The sequence below is a fragment of the Columba livia genome, chromosome 1 (assembly GCF_036013475.1).
Source record: "Columba livia isolate bColLiv1 breed racing homer chromosome 1, bColLiv1.pat.W.v2, whole genome shotgun sequence".
Lineage (NCBI taxonomy): Eukaryota > Metazoa > Chordata > Aves > Columbiformes > Columbidae > Columba > Columba livia.
This window is the reverse complement of record NC_088602.1, coordinates 101,012,588-101,031,163: the sequence shown is the minus strand read 5'-3', so window position 1 is coordinate 101,031,163 and position 18,576 is coordinate 101,012,588. Positions and strand designations below refer to the sequence as shown.

General features: G+C 34.3%; 1 protein-coding gene across 3 annotated transcripts in view; it reads right to left on the bottom strand.

Moving 5' to 3' along the window:
* Positions 1-18,576, bottom strand: part of CFAP47 (cilia and flagella associated protein 47) — a 309,801-nt gene that overhangs the window by 92,508 nt on the left and 198,717 nt on the right. For all 3 annotated transcript variants that reach the window (XM_065070474.1, XM_065070480.1, XM_065070488.1), the window contains one exon: positions 13,732-13,829. In XM_065070474.1, coding sequence (XP_064926546.1) covers positions 13,732-13,829 — 98 coding nt within the window. The remainder of the gene's footprint in view (positions 1-13,731; positions 13,830-18,576) is intronic.

The window sequence follows — 18,576 nt, the reverse complement described above, 5'->3', positions numbered from 1 at the left end:
ACTGTAGTGCCTCACTACCCTCATGGTGAAGAATTTCTTCCTTATATCTAATCTAAATATACCCTCTTTCTGTTTAGAGCCATTACCCCTTGTGCTATCACTACATGCCCGTGTAAAAGACCCTCTCCAGCTTTCTTGTAGGCCACTTTTAAGTACTGAGCTGCTATAAGGTCTCTCCATAGCCTTCTCTTCTCCAGGCTGAACAACCCCAACTCTCTCAGCCTGTCTTCACAGGACAGGTGTTCCAGCCCTCTGACCACCTTGGTGGCCTCCTCTGGACTCACTCTAACAGGTCCGTGTCCCTCTTACAATGGAGGCCTCAGAGCTGGATGCAGTACTCCAGCTACTCCCACAAGAGCAGGGGAATCACCTCCTTCAACCTTTTAGCCACCCTTGTTTTAATGCAGCCCAGAATACAGTTGGCTTTCTGGGCTGCACAGACACATTGCTGTGTCCTGTTGAGCTTCTCATCAACCAACATTCCTAATATCTTCTCCTCAGGAATTCTCTGCCACTGCATTGATGTAAAAAGGAGTAAATTCATCTTTAGAGGATTTTACAGGAAAATAATTTCCATCTACTTTGTCAACAACATTTTTGAAAAGCATGACTCAGAAACTGGCAGATTTCAATATGGCTTCTATTCATCATTCTCACAGGTCACCTTGCTGTGCAAATACATATGTAATATATGAGGTGCCAATGATGGAAAACATGGTTTGAATCAAAACAATAGATGCATTTACAGTCCTTGTTCAATATGACTATTTTGAATGACAGACATGTCAGTAAATCCAGGTTGCGTCTCTCAAAAGGAGACATTTCTATTTTTGTCCAAATGTTCTATCTCCTTCACAGACTGTCATATCCACAATGCCAGAACAAAATACTTAAGGTCAGTATCACTCAATAAAAGCACTAAAAAGTGCAGCTTTTCTGAGTTAGAAATATACTGCTCTTAGACAATGAAGTCAAGTGAGCTATCATTTTCAGAGAGTCAGTTATATCTCATGGAAAAGTAATATGCAATTCTTCTTTGAGCATCTCACAACACAGAGATATTTTCCCCAAACCAGTATCAAAATAGTGGCAATCACCATTTGTAACCAGTTTTTTCTTTCAGGGAAGTCAAGGAGATGTAAAATTGAGGATACTTTCAGTTTCCAAATATCTCCTGATATATCAGGTAGAAAACTAGCAAAGCCTGTATTTTTCAGTTGTTTCACTCACATATAGACTAAATCTTATTAGGCACAGATATATTTGTGAATGTCAAGTCAGGCTAGGTAGTTCAGCAAATCTTCGTCACTCTTTTATTTATCAAAGAGCACCATTATCCCCGCCTTCAAATATATTCAGAACTACAAAGGTTAGTTCCTGAGCAAATTGTGCCTACCCCATCACAAACAGCTACAATTATTTTCTGCTAGTCCCACTGTTTTGGTTTCGAGTGCTATATGAAGTTACAGTAGTGCTGTAAATTCATTTCAACAGATTAGAACAGACTTTGTAAGGCTTGGTGAGTGGTGATGATTTCTGCATACTTAGAATTAAGTCAGTGACTGAAACAATAGAATTACTTCCAGAAACTTATTCTACTTGCATTTAATTTACTCTATTAGACACTGAAACTGGCTTGCTGTCCTGTATTGAAAATTCAATGTGATGAGATTAGAAAGCTCTTTCTGGCATGAAACTACAAAGACGACATCAGTGTAATGATGATGTATCAGCTCACTCAGAACTGACCTGGAAAAGGCGGTGACCAGCACTGCCTGTGTTCCCATACTTCCAAGACTTTCAGAAATACTTGGTAAAAATGAATTTACAACCACCTGTCAGAACCCAGTGGTATAATGGTAGAATAGCAGTAATTACTACTACTGTTCCATCAAACGTAGTGACTATTGGTACACACATGGAAGCAAACATTTTACTATGTGCCTCTAGTCCCAGCTTATGCTGGTATGAGCTAACTAAAAGCACTTCCTTAATTTTTAGAACTAGTCACCAACTCTGATAATATTTCATTTTATTGAATTTTTATGACCATACTAATGATATAATTTACATCTAAGCTACATCACCTACCATCAAGTTTCTTGATCAGCAGAGGTAAAATGCTGACTAATTTGACTGTCTTAGAACTTGCACCTACCATATTTCTCTTATTATGTAGGTTTAAAAAGAGATTTTTAAGGAAGGATGTTTCTTTGCAATTTAAAACACTGAAACCCTAATTGTCACTGGTACAAAACATAAACAGGTAGAGATAATTCTAGAACAAAGCCGAAATTGTCAGAATTCATACCGAAAATAACTTTTCATCCTGAATTTTCCATTAGTAGAAAATAACAAGTAAGTTCATACTGACAGGTAAAATGCCTCAACAAACCTTTTTTATCCCAAATCCTAGACACTTCTTTTTTTAAAAAAACTACTTCTATTTTTGGCATATCTCTGCAGTCTCAGGAGCCAGAGTATCAGTATTATAATGCAAAGAGAATTTCTTAAATGTTCACAGCTTTTCTGAAAACAAATACATATATATACATACATCTGAAGGAATAGTCTCTACGAGTTATCTAGTTCTGTGCTTTCCTGCAACTTAAAAGATCAGATAAAATTTTAAAAGAACACATTCTCATTGTTAGTTGTTGCTCCAAGCAAAGTTAACTTTTAAGTCTTCGAAGTTTACTCACCGATTACTCATAACAACAAATGCTGCATTATTAATTTCATCTTAATTATGTGACATACTAGAGGTGTATTAGCAATCTGTCCCACACATTCCCATGGTATTTACTCTAAAAAAGTAATGCAAGTTCACTATATACAAGCAATTTTTATTATTATTAAAAATAATTATTTTTTTATTGATATCTGTTACTAGAACCTCTGATAGAGCTAAAATTAGAGCAGTCTGAACCAAGGCTCACTCTTATCTTTCTCTGGATCTCTCTGGGCAGTCTGACTAGTTCTGCTGTCACCCAGAAAGTCATCTCTCCTTCTGTATGGGACTGTATTGGAAGGATGTGGATGAAAGTGTTTATTAGAGAACCGTGGATTTATGAGTAAGAATATAAAGCCCTGTAAATACTGATCTCTCCATATTTTTCTGTGATCAGTTCTGAGTACCTGGCAGATCATCTTTCTATTACAATCACCTGAAATATACTTTTTTTGGGCACATCCAGATATCTGGACTTGAGCCACTATTTCATGCCATAGCTTTTATAGAGTAAAAGGTATCCCCCTGAGATGTTAATTTTAAAACTTGGGTAAATATCAATTAAGTGTTACTCAATTGTTATATTCATCCTACAGTCACTATCTGCTGTCCATGGATCACACAAAACAGATTGTTGCACTCATTTTTCAAGAGACTGCCAAAAACGAGGAGGTTTGAAGGTGGCAAAGTGCCAGAACCAAGAATGGAAAAACCCTGCCTATTCTTAGATCTGCATGTAAACATCTTGCGAAGTGTGAAGACTGTGACGGCGATCTTTTACAATCACCAGTGAAGAGTGCAGCAGCAGTGCATTGGTGGCACAGATCTGGGAGCCATGACAAATGACAGCAGTGGCACAAGTTTCATCTCAGCAAGAAAAACTCCTTTGAAGTGGGGGAAAGCAGCATATGTTTCAGAGTTACACTACCAACTTTTGAGTGCTCATGTGGCTCTCGGGGACATGGGAGAGAAAAAAAAGAGGAATATTTGGCAGAAAATAGAGAAAACTATTGTCTCCGCACTTGTGTGGAAACCAAACTCAATCCCTTCCAGGCATTTGGTTTTATTAATGCAGAAACTAATAATTCACTGTTCAAAACAGACCTTTCCCTCTGGCTTATCTCCTGCTGTACAGATCCTGCTTGGAGCTCACCTATTAGATACTTCCTCTCCAAACAGCCAATACTATTTTTCCAATATATGGATGGATTAAAAAGTTTCTTGACTCAGTGAACCAGCAACATACACTATGACTCTTTTCCATGAAACAGACAGCTGCTAAATCATAAGTGTGCTCACAGCAATAACTGAAAAAAACTAAAGAATCGGCTTACTTCTTGACCTCTGCATGCAACCTGAATAAATCCATTAGAATATTTGCAAGGCAAAGGAACTGTTACAGTCCATTTTCCTAAACAATCTGAGACAATGAATCTGAATTTATCAGGCTTAATTCAGCCTCTATACTACTATTCCCCATTGGGAAATGCACAATAAACACCAAAGTAAAATACAGTAACCAAAAAATAGGTCTTTTACATTGTGAATTGCTACAATATTGTCAATGGCTGAAGATACTTAAAAATTATCAATTGGTAAAATTAAAAAATATGGTTGTTTTCTCTGTATTTAGAACTAAAAATACTTGCAAATGTACAAACAAGTCATAATAACTGGAAGAGTTATTCAATTAACAAATAATTAATATTCATGAACAAATAATTTGGCTTTTGAAAGCTTCCTGCTTTCTCAGATGGTTCCTTCAAACAGTTAGAATTCTTTGTAAAGTATCCTTTTTAAATTCAAGAGAACTATATAAACGAATAATTACTGAGTACATGTTCACTGTCTCTTTTCATGTGAAATGAGTAGTGCGAATTCTTACTCCACATTTCTCTCAAACAACTTTAGCTGGAATTTGTTCAATCGTAATATCTGCTGCACGGAACCAATTGAATGACCTTTAGGTTACTTTTATACAAATAGTTCTAGAGACTAAACTAATGTCTCTATGCTCACCAAGAGCTTCTCTTCAGTCTTCTGAGATTTCAGTTGCAATGATTTTCATATAACTTTATATCAGAAATTGAAATCAAGCAGCAAATTCACTTTTAAAAGGCTGAAGAGCAGTCTTCAGACAGCAACAGACACTGGTCCCTTTTTTCTAGTGAGGATGATGATTAAGCAAGTATCAGAGATATGTTCATATTGTCACAATTATATAGTCCTTTCTTACTCTGAAGCAGAAGAGGAAAATTTTGATTCCTTTTTCAATAGGCCAAACCATCTAAAATAGGTAGGATTTCACCCTAAAGTAAAAATGTCAACTAAAACTGAATAACTTAAAGCAAGTAATTACTGAGTTCATGACATTTTACAGACTTCAACACAGCATCTGTTTTCAAATCAAATCTGTAATCAACTAGTTTTATGTACTTACTTGAAGCTGCTGATTCAGATATTGTTTGCAAATGCTTATACATGCGGATAAACTTGTTGCTCATTGTACTAACACCATTCATTTAACATTTGCTGTTTCAGAAGCTGTTCATACTATCCATAGAAATAAAGCATAAAAGAAGAACAGCTAGCTGCTTTGACCCATGTTCTGGAGATGCACAACTATAAAATAGTGTTTGATTTTCACCCCAGAATTTTTAAATAGCATTCTGATCATGGAAACACAGCAACACTATATTGCTACATTTTGTGCAAGCAATAGTACCCCTGCCAAACAAGTCTTAAGTAAAAGAAACAGCTTCCTGTTATGTAGATGGACAAACTTCATAGGAGTGGAATTAACAATAAAGAGCCCTTCTTCCTTTTTTCTTCATATTACACAAAGAAAGCAGTGAGTTCTCATTACTTACTAAGTCACATTAGACACTGAGGGAAAAATCTGTGTGAGTACCACCACTTTTCTTGGCAACACAGAAAAATTGTAGGACAGATTTCAAGGTTATACTTCTGCAGAAAAATACACAGATCATCACTTGTAAGAGCCTCCAAACATAGTTTGAGAATTCATATTTACCTATACTTGATTGAGAAATTCTTGCTGTTATTTTTCAGGTTCCTCTCATTGTTATTAAAACAACCAAAGAACTAAACACCCAAACCTACAGAATGTATATACAACCATGTTTTGTCTTGATCTAAAAATCTAGCATAAGTTCCACTTATTACAAAGACAATCATTACAGGGGCACATCCAGGGAGCTGAATTCAAACACTGTTTTCCTTTCAGTGATGTTACTTTAATACCTTATTCACTAAGCTATATAAGCTGTACTCCAGATACCATCAGTGGGCAAATTTTTTAAAAAGAACTTTTTATCTGGACTTGCTGTATTTAACAGTTGAGCAAAAACCCCTCTTGTTTTGATTCATAAGCCACAGGGCTAGAAACAGCAGTTATAGACTATATCACATAGTAGTTTAATAATACAAAGCTACCCTCTTTCTCCACTTGAAAGTTATTTTTTATATATGTGACCACTCATCTAGCATAGATGAAACATGCTTCTAATTACTTGGTTTAGATCTAACCTTACGTTTTTGTTCAATAGCAGTGATAACTTAGCTGTCATTTTGTGATCTACACTAGCTCTCTGCTCTTATATCACAGAACTGATTAATGCGTCTGTAGAGAAGAGAGGAGGGGGTTAGCAGTTACTATATATTTATTAAAAACTTTCACTCACATTCTAATAATTATAATAATTTACCCTCCTTTTCATAACTTTCTTTTTATTTCTTTTTTTTAAATGGGCTATACAAAGATGTTCTGGTCTGAATTATTTGCTGAAAGTGCTTTTTTGTTACAGTGATTAATAACTACCACCTTCTAAATTTGTTTTTCTTTTGCAATCCATGTTGCCCTGGTTCTTTTACAGAATTTTACTTTTTATGCTACCAATTGTTATGAGAGCATATTTAAAAAAATGGTCATAGGGCATGGTTCATAACTTCAGGTTACTCAATCTCCCTTACATCATGCAAAACAAAACAGAACTTAGAGAGTTTTTTCAAAGCGATAGAATAAGTAATGAGGCCTCATAAATCCAAAATTTCCTTACTGGAATTATTTCCAGCATAGTGCTATGGAAATGTTTATACAAGTAGCACAACTGATGGAGTTTTTAATGCCTGTGAGGAAATGTCCTCTATAGGCCAGCAGTGTCAACTGTTGGAACTGCTTCTCAGGCTGGACTGAAAGGCAAAGGACACGGACAAAAGACACATGTACTTAGAATTTAGGTTGATTGCTTTCATTATGAGAGCTGGCAAAAAATACAGTTTGAAGCTGGGCAGTGACTGACAAAGTCATAAGGTAAGGTCAGAGGTGTTCATTATAAGTAGCATTAAGAATGGCTGGGTTATTTCAGTATTAACAATACTTGATAGTATCCCTCCTCTGAAAAACAAGCTTATCGTCTAAGCACTCATAAGGGTTCCCCTGTTGACAAGCTTTAATAATCAAGGTGGACAGGAATCCTTCACAGCTGGAATGCATCCTTACAACATTTTGAGGTTTCACCAATTCACCTAATTTCTACTAATACGCATAGGGATTAGAAAATAATCCTGCGTTGGGCTAAGCCCTCTCCATTTCAGCAAGGTTCTTGCATCTCTGGTATTCTGATAAGTGGATTTCAGAGTATTCAGGACCTGGATTAGAAAAAATACCCAAATCAGCAAGCTACATGGTTTACAACAAGAATCATTGCAATTCCTTACAACCTAGATGATGTGTTCACTGGATGAGTGTATTGTCTTCTTTCCCTGAGATGCAGTATATGGTTGTAGACAAAAACATTAGGTTTCCAGGAAAAATAAAAATGGCCACTATTTTCAGAAGACACAAACTGTACATTGTTGACGGTACAACAAGATTTATCAGAAGTACTCAATATAAAAGCAGGAAAATAACTTATTTTCATCTAATAAAGGCTGAAAAATATACTCATCTGATTATCATACTAGATGAAAAATATCATTAATCTTGATTAATCCATCTACTTAATCAAAATATAAGAACATATATAATAATAAGGCATACTCTTGATTAGAGAACTATTTTCTTAATATTTTTTAGTTATTCTGTGGACGTTCTCAAGTGTATGATACATACAAAAAATGAACTGCTCAAAGAAAATGCAAGCTGCATTGAAACTACATAGTAGTCCGTTGAACAATTCTCATTTATTGAAGATTCAGGATCTAAACCCAAGCCTTTTCTGTATATGAAACTATTACCACTATCATATACAATGTATAAAGATCTATGTTTCATGCAAATAACCCAAAGTATCATTCTGTACAGTTGCATATATGTTTATAACAATTCATTCATGTTTTAAGAATTCAAAGTTGAACTCCTAATTATTTCTAAGACATAGTCAAAGTGATCCAAAGACACAAAAGATGGAGACTACATATAGGAAAATTAAAGTACCATTATTCCATAAAATAAAACTTAGCTAAACCAGACCTTCCTATGAGTTTAGGATCTCACTCACTGCTTGGACTCACTCCTTTTAACAGTTGGAATAAAGTAAGGAATAGGAGGGTGATCCACCTATAAAAATTAACACTTTTCTCACACTGTACTTCACCCTATCAGCCCTTGCACGAGGCACTACACTGAGGTCTTGGTCATTAGAATCTTCATTCCCATGCTGGAAAATATTTGTATTACTTCTTGCAGTTTCCTAGCATGCACATACTGGGCAGGAAAAGATGAGGAACTGAGGGAACCTCACACTGGAGGTATGGTCCTTTCTTTGAGGTAAAAAGTATGCTCTTACTTGACAACTTAAATTCTCCTTCTACAAAAAGGAAAAAAAAAATATAATCCTCTTTTATTTAGGTGTTTTACAATCAGAGCTTCACAGCTCAATATTCAGTTCAATACTTACTAACAGCAATTGCAGGTTATGAATTAGATAGCTAGATTATTGAGAGTAGAATAAATAATGAGGTCTTCCTAACACCGCTTCTATGATTTCCTTTAAATGGTTAGTGTGGTCAAGTATTGACATCAAGGAAGTTTGTCACAAACTGACTTTTGATATAAAGAGCTGCTGTACTATGAATCGCTTTAAAAGCACAATGGGATTTAGCAACTGTTGTTACTCTTCACCTAATATTTTTAAAAGTCTTTGATGGAAGTCTGTTGGTTTGGGTTTTTTTTTTATGTTGCATTGGATTTTTTTAAAGTAGCTACATTTCTAATTTTAAGATATTGCTCAATTATCTCATAATTCCATTGATTATATCAACTAATAAAAACAAAAAAGGCTAAATGGTAGATCTAAGTTTGGAATGCTTGGATTTGATAGATATGCTTCAAAGTGCATCAAGTGAAGCAGTTAGAGGGCAAGCACTGCTAAAATCCAAATTATTTTCTTCCTTTCAATACATGTTTGATCTTTTCCTTTTTGAAATAAATACTTTTGGATAAACACTGCAATCATAAAATATGAAGGTCCAAGAGGAAAACATAAATGAAGGTGATTACCCCATCATACACTTCATCTTGGAAGACAGATAATTCAGAATGAATATAGAGAAGCCTGAAAAATCATGAGTAGTTTAGGGAGACTGAATAGGGTTTAAATGTCTACTGACTCCTGTAATTTAAGAACTAAGGGGCATCACATTTAAATAAAGAACACTACTAAAAATAAAGATAATGGTTCCTACACAATGGTCAGTAAACTCTTCAAATTCAAAGTCAAAAGAAGATATTCATACTAAACATATACAGAAGTTTAATGATAGACCTGGCAGCTCAGCAAAAAGCCTGAACAGAAAACCTTTAAAAGCTATGAAAGTACCATACTATACGTACATACTCTTGCTTTTTCACTTGACATTTCCAACTAACCCTGGATACAAGTCCAGGTCTCACACCATGGGTTCATGCCTGAACTGCTCTATTGAACTCTTCATAGGCTGTGCCTGGAGAGTTTGGTGAGTTCAGAGTTTCAGAGAGTCCAGCAAAAAATCTAGAGGAAGGACAACTGAAAACTTACCCTTTTATGGCTTAAGAGACAAATACTGAGGCTGTGACTATACAGTGTTATTCAGAAATTATACAAAGGTCTGAACTTCGAACACTACTTTTCAGCTGTTTTTCAACCAAGTGATGTATCTGCTTCACCAGAAAGAAAAAGTGTGGTTTATACTTGACTACTCTGCTTCATGATATCCCCATTCATTTAAATAGATTTTAAATGTAATCAGAAATCGAGTACCATTTGGCCAAGGTTGGGAGAAAAAATAAAAGGTATGTGGGGGAGGGAACAAGGAATAAATAAATATATAATAATAAAGAAGACCAGCTAAAAACTAAAGAAACAGACTATGATCCAGTCCTTTCTTGGAAATACAGACATGTGGAATTAACATGACCAAACTTACAATTAATATTTGACTCTACTGTATGCAAAATAATGGTACCATATATTTATTGAAACAGGAGATATCTTGAGAACTGATAATCTGGGAAAAAAAGCTGAGAAATAGAAGTAGTTCATTATTTCAAAAAGTCTGAATGTAACAATATAAAAGATTATTAGCACAATTAAAGGCCAAATTTGAGGCAACTTCTTTTTACTCTCATTTTCTTTGTAAAAATAAAAAATTAATGCACATGTAAGAAGAAAAAGAGATTAATATATTTTTATTATTCAAGCACTGTATTGATCTTTGAGGCATTGTATCATGCCACATAATCTGTGGAGGGCATTCTAGTGGCCCCATGGACAACAAAAATTCAGCCTAACTCAATTTAGAGGCAGATGTGTTTCAAATTAGAGGAATTTTTGGGTTCATCTGTTATAAAAACTAGGAAAAAAAAATATCTTTTAAAATTAAAAAGCCACTTCCTTCAGTTTATGTGTCAAATTCTGAGGTCTTTACTGAAATGTCTATTCATCCATTTTCCAAAAACCTATACTCTCTACCAAAGAGTAGGGTCTGTAACAGGACTTGAACCTCAACATCCAGTTAGACTAAACTTTTCATTTTAATAGACCTACATCTGGGACAAGATGAAAGCTAAAGTTACTATTTACAGCTGGATGAAACAGTCTAAAAGTTAACTTCTTATCCTAATTTGCAGTGATTCTGCTGCCAGCAGGCATTGATAAGAGATGAAAATACGTATTTTAAGAAATCATCATCTTTTATTTATTGGAATTAACATCCTATTACTCTGTTTCTATATGCATTTAGCAGACATTCTGCTTGATCCAGAAAATGCATCCTTAGCATAGTTAATTGCCTTTGTATATTTTAATATAAATTAATAAATATACTCATGTATATTTATAAAACTTGATATATAGCTTTATATATATATACATTTGAGAAAGACAGAAAAAGACTGTAGTTCTCCATATTCATATTTTCCCTAATTTGGGAGCTGTTATTGCAGGAAGGAAAGCAGAAGTGTGCTTCCCTTGAAGAGGTGGCAAATTTCTGCCTACCGAAAATGACATTTTCATCCAGCCAGAGAACCTCTTACAAGCATTCTATTCAAACAAGGATATTTCTTTTACTGATATACAGTGATTAAATTAATTGAAATTAGATTAGGGCTTAAAAATAATGTCTTTTTCAATATGCTACACTTATAAAATATTTTTATTTCCATTAAATAGCGTAATCATAATCCATTTTATTAGCAAAGTACAAGCTTAAATGCTTTCAGTCCTGACAAGCTAAAAGATTTTTAAGCATAAACCTGGGTTTGATTCATTTAACTATTCAACCTCCAGTTTGAATTTTAGGTTGAGAGAAAGAATCAGAGAATTATAAAATCACAGAACCGTAGAATAGTTTTGGTTGGAAGGGACCTTCAAAGCTCATCTAGTCCAACCCCCCTGCCATGAGCAGGGACACCTTCAACTAGATCCCCATCCAGCCTGGCCTGGAATGTCTCCAGGGATGGGGCATCTACCACCTCTCTGGGCAACCTGGGCCAGTGTCTCATCACCCTCATTGTAAAAAATTTCTTTCTCGTGTCTAGCTTGAACCTCTCCTCCATCACCCCTTGTCCTGTCACAACAGGTCCTGCTAGAATTTCTGTCCCTATCTTTCTTCTAGGCTCCTTTTTAGTAAATATTTGAGAGATACTTAGCATTCATATGACAAGGCCTGCTTTCCCAGTCCCTCATACTTTTAGTGGATTTCCTTCAATTTTCTTCCAGTATTTCAATACAATTCTTAACCTTTGAGAAACAGATCTGTGAACAATATTCTAATAGCAGTACCACCAACATTATTAGCTTTCTGATTGTATGTGACCATTTATTAGCAGTTAAGTACCGTATTAGTTCTTTTTACTAGTGTTACACTGACAATCTATAGTGAGACATTAGCTAGGATAATCCCAGACTTTTCAGACAAAAAGCTCTTCCACTCCAAAATGAACTACCTGGCTTGTAACCAGTCAATTCAGTAACAGTAATTCTGTAATAGCATTAGTCAAAAGTAATCAATAAAGATGTTTGTTTCAAGATTTTACATAGTAATCTGAAGAAGAAGTATAGCTACTTCTTTACCTTCTTCACCTTCCTAGAAAGGAACTATACCCTTTCAGGTCATGAATCTCAGCACCCCATACATTGTTAAAGTATGTTGGATTTTGCTATTGGTGTTTTTTGCAAGTTTTTATACTGAATTAAATTAAATATATAGGCACAGTTAACATGCACCTTCAGAATTTATTATAAAATAGGAGTCGACAATATAGTTTAAATCTAGCTTTTCCTTTTACTGTTTTAACAATACTTTCAGATCAGAAAATGATACAAGACCATGCATGATCCTGTAAGACAAAAACTTACAGTATTCTTTTCAAGGACTCAAGTCTTGAACTCTTTTAGTCTAGCTTTTGTCTTTCTTACAAGCACCAGACACCTCCCTACAAGTATGCTCACTCAACTCCAAAATTTTGAAAACATCATTATCTGTTTCACATAATATATATATCAGCCATATACTACACTTCAAGGAAATAACGATAAACCAGAAGTGATACACAAACAATGACATTGTAAATGTTTTAAGAAATGCTTACTGGTTTGGAATTTTTCCAGCACATCAACACATGCTGACATGTAAAATCAACTGAGGAGACTCTTCTGCCTTCCTAGCATCTGTTACTGGAAGAAGTAGTCCCCTAGTACTTGCATCACATATTTTTATTTGCAAAAATGTTCCTGCAGCAAAATAGTATACCACTTCTATTCATAAAACCTGTTACCAGCATCCAGTATTTCTTAGATGCTTACAATTCATGCAGAAAAGTCTTCTAGACAATAAAGCAAGTATCCATTTAGAGAAGATAAGAAAAATATTAGCTCTGAAAATAAAAACCTTGCAAAGTATAATTCAAAGATAAATACAGTTACAAATCTTTGGAGAATAAAAACAATATCAATTAAGCAAATATACTAAACAGTTATTTTATCTTTACAGACCTTTACAGTAAGATATACAAGTTATTTAATACGATGTAAACATTCTTCTAAAATGATTAACATTTTTTAATTATATTTTTGAGAGTGAAAGTATGTATTTCTCTAGTAATACAAATATTATTAAATACATTCCAAAGATTAATGAAATCTAAATAACAATAATACTTTGGTATGTGTAAGGAAGGAGGGAGGAGAAGAGACTTATTCTGTTGTGCACTCTACAGAAACTGCTTGAAGTTCTTAGAGAATTCAACTTTATCTGAGACGCAAAATTAGAATCAGATGTCAGCAGAATAAAAATGTAATTATTCAAATAGGATAAAGACATTTTTTTCAAGCATTCATTTTAGGCCTGAATAACTATTGAGTCTTATTTTTCAGAAAGCGATTGTGGTCACTTAATAAAATGGATTCATCTTCTCTGATAACAGCCAGAACAACAATAAAAATTAGGTTTTTATTCTAATGCACTAGAACAAAATTAAACATTTAGAGTAATCTTACCAGAGCTCTGCATTTCACGTCTATCTCTCTTTCTGGTGGTGCGGGTATGCTGTTAATCATCAAGGAGAACCAGACTTTGCAATTTGAAGAACTTCCTCCTATGTTAAAAAAGAACAAAATGTCTTACAAATAATCTTGTGATCAATCCTAGACCATACAAATCAATGAGAAATTTTGACTTTTCGGAGAACAGTCTGTCATTGTTCATACTGAGACAAAGCAAATGATGGACCGATTTAATTATTGACAAAGAACTGCATTATCTAATCCTTTCTTGTCTGTTTTCAAAATAGTAACAAAATCAATATATACACGAATGGAAATAGCTCTTTAGTAAATTAGTTTCCCAGACTATCTCATTGTTTCAGAATTTTAAATATTGTTGATTCTTAACTGGTTTTATTCAATAAAGACATTGCTAAAAATATTCTGAATTTTTTAATTAAAAACTTGTTCACCATAGATTCAAAAACACAAGTTATGCATTAAACACATGAGAATTTTCAGTTACATAGAATCCATCCTCAAATACATATTTGAACACACACTGAATTATACTGCAATGCATCTTTCATCAGGTTTTCAGACAAGATCTCCTGAGTTATTGTGATAATAAACAAGTTGGCATTAAAGAGACTGAGAATGCTCGAAGATGGTAAATACATGCATCAAAACATTCATGCATCAGTATCATCCTATTAGATCACATTCACTGTCCATCTTATTCCAAGCTCTGTTATCACTAACTAGTAAAAGTTTGGCCAAAAATCATTCAATAAACTCTTCTAAACCAACATTTAATTACATGATAAATGGGCAAGAAACCCAGAAGATTTTATTCCCTTCAGTATTTTGCATTATTTAGTCCAAAAAGGAGAGACGATAAATTCTAATGATATTTACAACAGCTGAAATGCATCAGATACTGTCTTTAAGTTTTGGAGATCATTTATGAAGCCACAGAAGACTATTTATCACACACATGTGCATGCTTGTAAAATTATAATAATATATTTCAAATTCTGCTGATGCTGAGGATTATGAAACTCTTAAATAATTGGAATTTGCATGAATGTCACAATTAAGGCCAGAAACAGAGAAGTGTTTACTATCAATAACCATGGGAAGCATGAGCAAATAGATCTTCCAAATGGAGGCAGTCCATATCAGACTAACAGTGTTTTTATAGTTTTATATTATATTAAGAAAAGTTAAATCAAAATTAGTTCATCTAAAATGACCTTTGGTATATCACAGAACTTAAATTCCTTTCAGTTACATAGAATTGTGGTTATGTGACTTTAGTCAAACTACCTGTGTTTTGCTAAAGCATTTTTTCCAGATAGACTTTGAATCTTGAAGATATTCACTAGCATTTTGTTCTGGTGGCTCATTACTGGCATTGGAAGACATTTAAATATGACTGTAATTCCTGGCTTCCCTTAGATTTTCTTCAATGGCCAGCCAAAAGATCTTGTAATGACTTTCTCTGGTAGTTGAAGAGATCTAGCAGTAAGTATCTAGCATTTTCCTGTATTTAAAACATAATCTTGAATGTTAACAAATTCATTTCTTCAGTCTTGTTCAGATAGGTGAAAGAGATGAGCCTAAAGTCTCTCATCATAAGGTCTGATCTCCACACCACAACTATTTCATGTCATAATTTTTTTGCAAGTATAGACAGTTGTTCAGCACCTTTTAAAAATGCATACACATGAACTGCTTGCAGTATTTCTATTTATCAATATACTGTATGAGATAAAAATAACCTCAGTCTTCCTACTCACACGTTCCTGAATTATACACTAGAGTGCTACATTAGCAATCCTGGTTTACCACAGCATTAGTCTTGGGAACTCCCACTGTTTCTCTTTTCTGATTCGATCCCAGCTTTTCTCAGAGTCAATACCTCCCTTGTTGCATTTCCTCATTCTGCATCTATTACTTTACTTCTAAACCGTATTTCCAATGAAACTGTGTCTGACTAGCCTTAATTATATTACTTTCTTGAATTCTTCACAGAATACATCCTGCATTAAATTATCCATTCTTTTGTTCAGGCTAATTTGATGTGCATACACTTCACTGGTTTTTAATACCAGCAGAATATTACAGTCTTCCAGTCTGTGGAACGGCATCGGTATCTTAAGATACATAAAAACTAATATCAGTGAGGTAAAGACATCTTCTGAATGTCCATTAAATGATTCTGGTATGCACATCACCCTGAGTTTAATCAATTTTTAAAAGTTTTTAAAAATGTATACAGAAGATAAATTACTTCTGCAAGGGAGGATCTCTTTATACCAAAACAGAACACATCTCCTGAGACCTGATATAAAAGTTTTCATTAACAAACAAAAGAAAAACAAAGGCCGATCATAGTTTGGGACATCACATCCCTCAGGAATGCAGTTAAACTGTAGAAAAAGGTATAACAGAAGTCTATAAAATTCAGTCAGGAAACAACAAAAGAAAATGTCAACAATAAAGTTCCATTTACACAGGATATGTGATCAAACAGCAAAACAAAGGGATTTATTAAAGTAGCACATTCATGAATGAATGTGCTGTACAATTAAGGGAAATAGAAAAGAACAGGAACTGTTATTTAAACAGAAAATTTAAAAAACAAAAAAACAAAACCACAAACCCCCATGCACACACCAAAAACAAACAAACAAACAAACCAAACACAAAAACACCACAGAGCCTTGAGTGACAGCTTGCTAAAGACTTAAAAAAGCAGTAGCAAAAACTTTTCAAACACATCTGAAGGTGGTAGCCTGCCAAACTCTGGTAGATTATTATCGTGGAAAAAGGAATGCACAGGTATATAGGGCTGCAGCAGAAAATCTAAATTAATTATTTGCTACATTGAAGTTCAGGGGCTTCCTACACCTACCCTAGAGCTTGTTTTGAGGGGAATGGTCAGAGGGACTCTCACAAATTAAGGTTTCAGGAGGATAGGTTTTAGAGCAGACTGATAAAGAAGAATGTAGCAAATCACCTGGGCAAGAAAGTCTCTGCCCAACAATTCAGAAGTAATTCATATACAAAAGTCCGGTGGTACAAACTGGCATGTAACTTGTTGCTTAAGTCAACTTTAGATAGAAAGAAATGAAAAGGCAGAGAATGTGCTTAGAATTTTTAGACAGATCTCTGGGATAAAATGAGAAATTACAGATGTGAGTTTGTTTTTGTAATCCAAAGAAAAATATTAAGAATCACAATACAGGAGAGAAAGTCACTACACACACATCTATTTTAATTCTCTGGCAGAGTCAGCAGCTGTGTGAATAAGGAAGATTCAGCTCACATAGTACCTTGGTTTTCCAAAAATCTATTTCTAAAATCCCTTTCCAATGGTTTCTGAGGAAACTAAGATGCAGAAGGGGGAAATTTAGAAGAAGGGATTAAAATACAGAAACCAAACAAAAGGAAGAAATTACTAGTTCTCACCATGGAGAGAGAAGGAAAGAAGTGAAAAGGCTTACTTTTGGTATGAAAAGTCCTTAACCATTTTTTCTCCCTAGGACAGATACTTAAAGTATCATACTCTGTCTCTTACAAATTGATCAACTGGAATTGGATCTCCAGCATGCTGGGAGTACTTTCACTTTCTCCCTAATGTGCAGCCACAAGTGTTGTGGAACTGCTTTTTTACTTATCATTACAACATTATGCCTTTCAGCAATTAATACATCTGTACTACTACCAAGATATTTTTCCATATAGCCTTAGAGCCTTCTTTGTTGTCTCTGATCACAGATTTTTCCTGACGTGTCTCAAAAGCAAAACTTCCAGATTCATTTTTCTTTAATTTTTCCTCAATTTTGTAAAATCAAGTATTTTTTCTGGAGACCCTAATTAAACAACAGAGGCCACAGATTATCTTTCTGGAAAACAGTTGTCATGTTTGAGAAAGAAAATCTTGTATGCATTTTTAAATGATATTACATATATTTAGATACTTTGGACTATAATATTTTTTGCATAAGACTTTCAACGGGCATTTCCCTAAAAAATGTCAAATATTTTAATCAAAATGCTTTTCTTAACACATTCAAGGAACCTGGAAAATCTTTGCTGAAGAAGCATCTTTTGTTTTATTTTTGCAGCCAAACTCTTTACATTCTTGCAAACATTGTTTAATATTAATCCTTGTAGTTGTATAAACTTATATGTTCTGTCAACTTTTACTCAGTGAAAACATATCTGAATGGTTGTTTTGCTGTCCACTTGCACTGTTGAAAACATAAAACCTAGGGCTTTGCCCTCACTTAGCTGTAAACCTGATACCATTCTTTATAGATGAGTCCCACCTCAGGTCTTTATCCATATAGTTAATTTGAATGGGCTAGCCCAAAGTTAATTGATTTCAAGTAGCTTCATTTTCCAGCAATTGTAGCCTAATTTTACTGATTTTTCTCCTCTTGCCAACACAATCCACAAGGCAGAACATACTTTTTACCCTTGAGAATACTTAAAAGTCACTTGCAAAATTATGAAAATCTACACTAAAGCTTTAGCTCCCTGGAAAAAAGTTAACAAAAGCAAACTAAAATCACAACAATTGCTCTTGACCTTTCCTTCTGTCTAGGTGTTGTAAAACTGAAGAAGAACTTTACAGCTGAATATATATCTAGTATTAGAACTTCTTTTATTAACGTATAGAGCAGAAAGTTGGGGGTGGGGGGAGATCTTTTGCTGGCTTTTGTTAGGTATTTTTAAAGAGTTTTACTTTACCAGATAGTAGATACTGGGAAAACCGGGCTGAAACTTCACAAGCAATGGAGATAATCTCAATATACTCATGCCGAAACAGAGATGGCTCATTCTGAA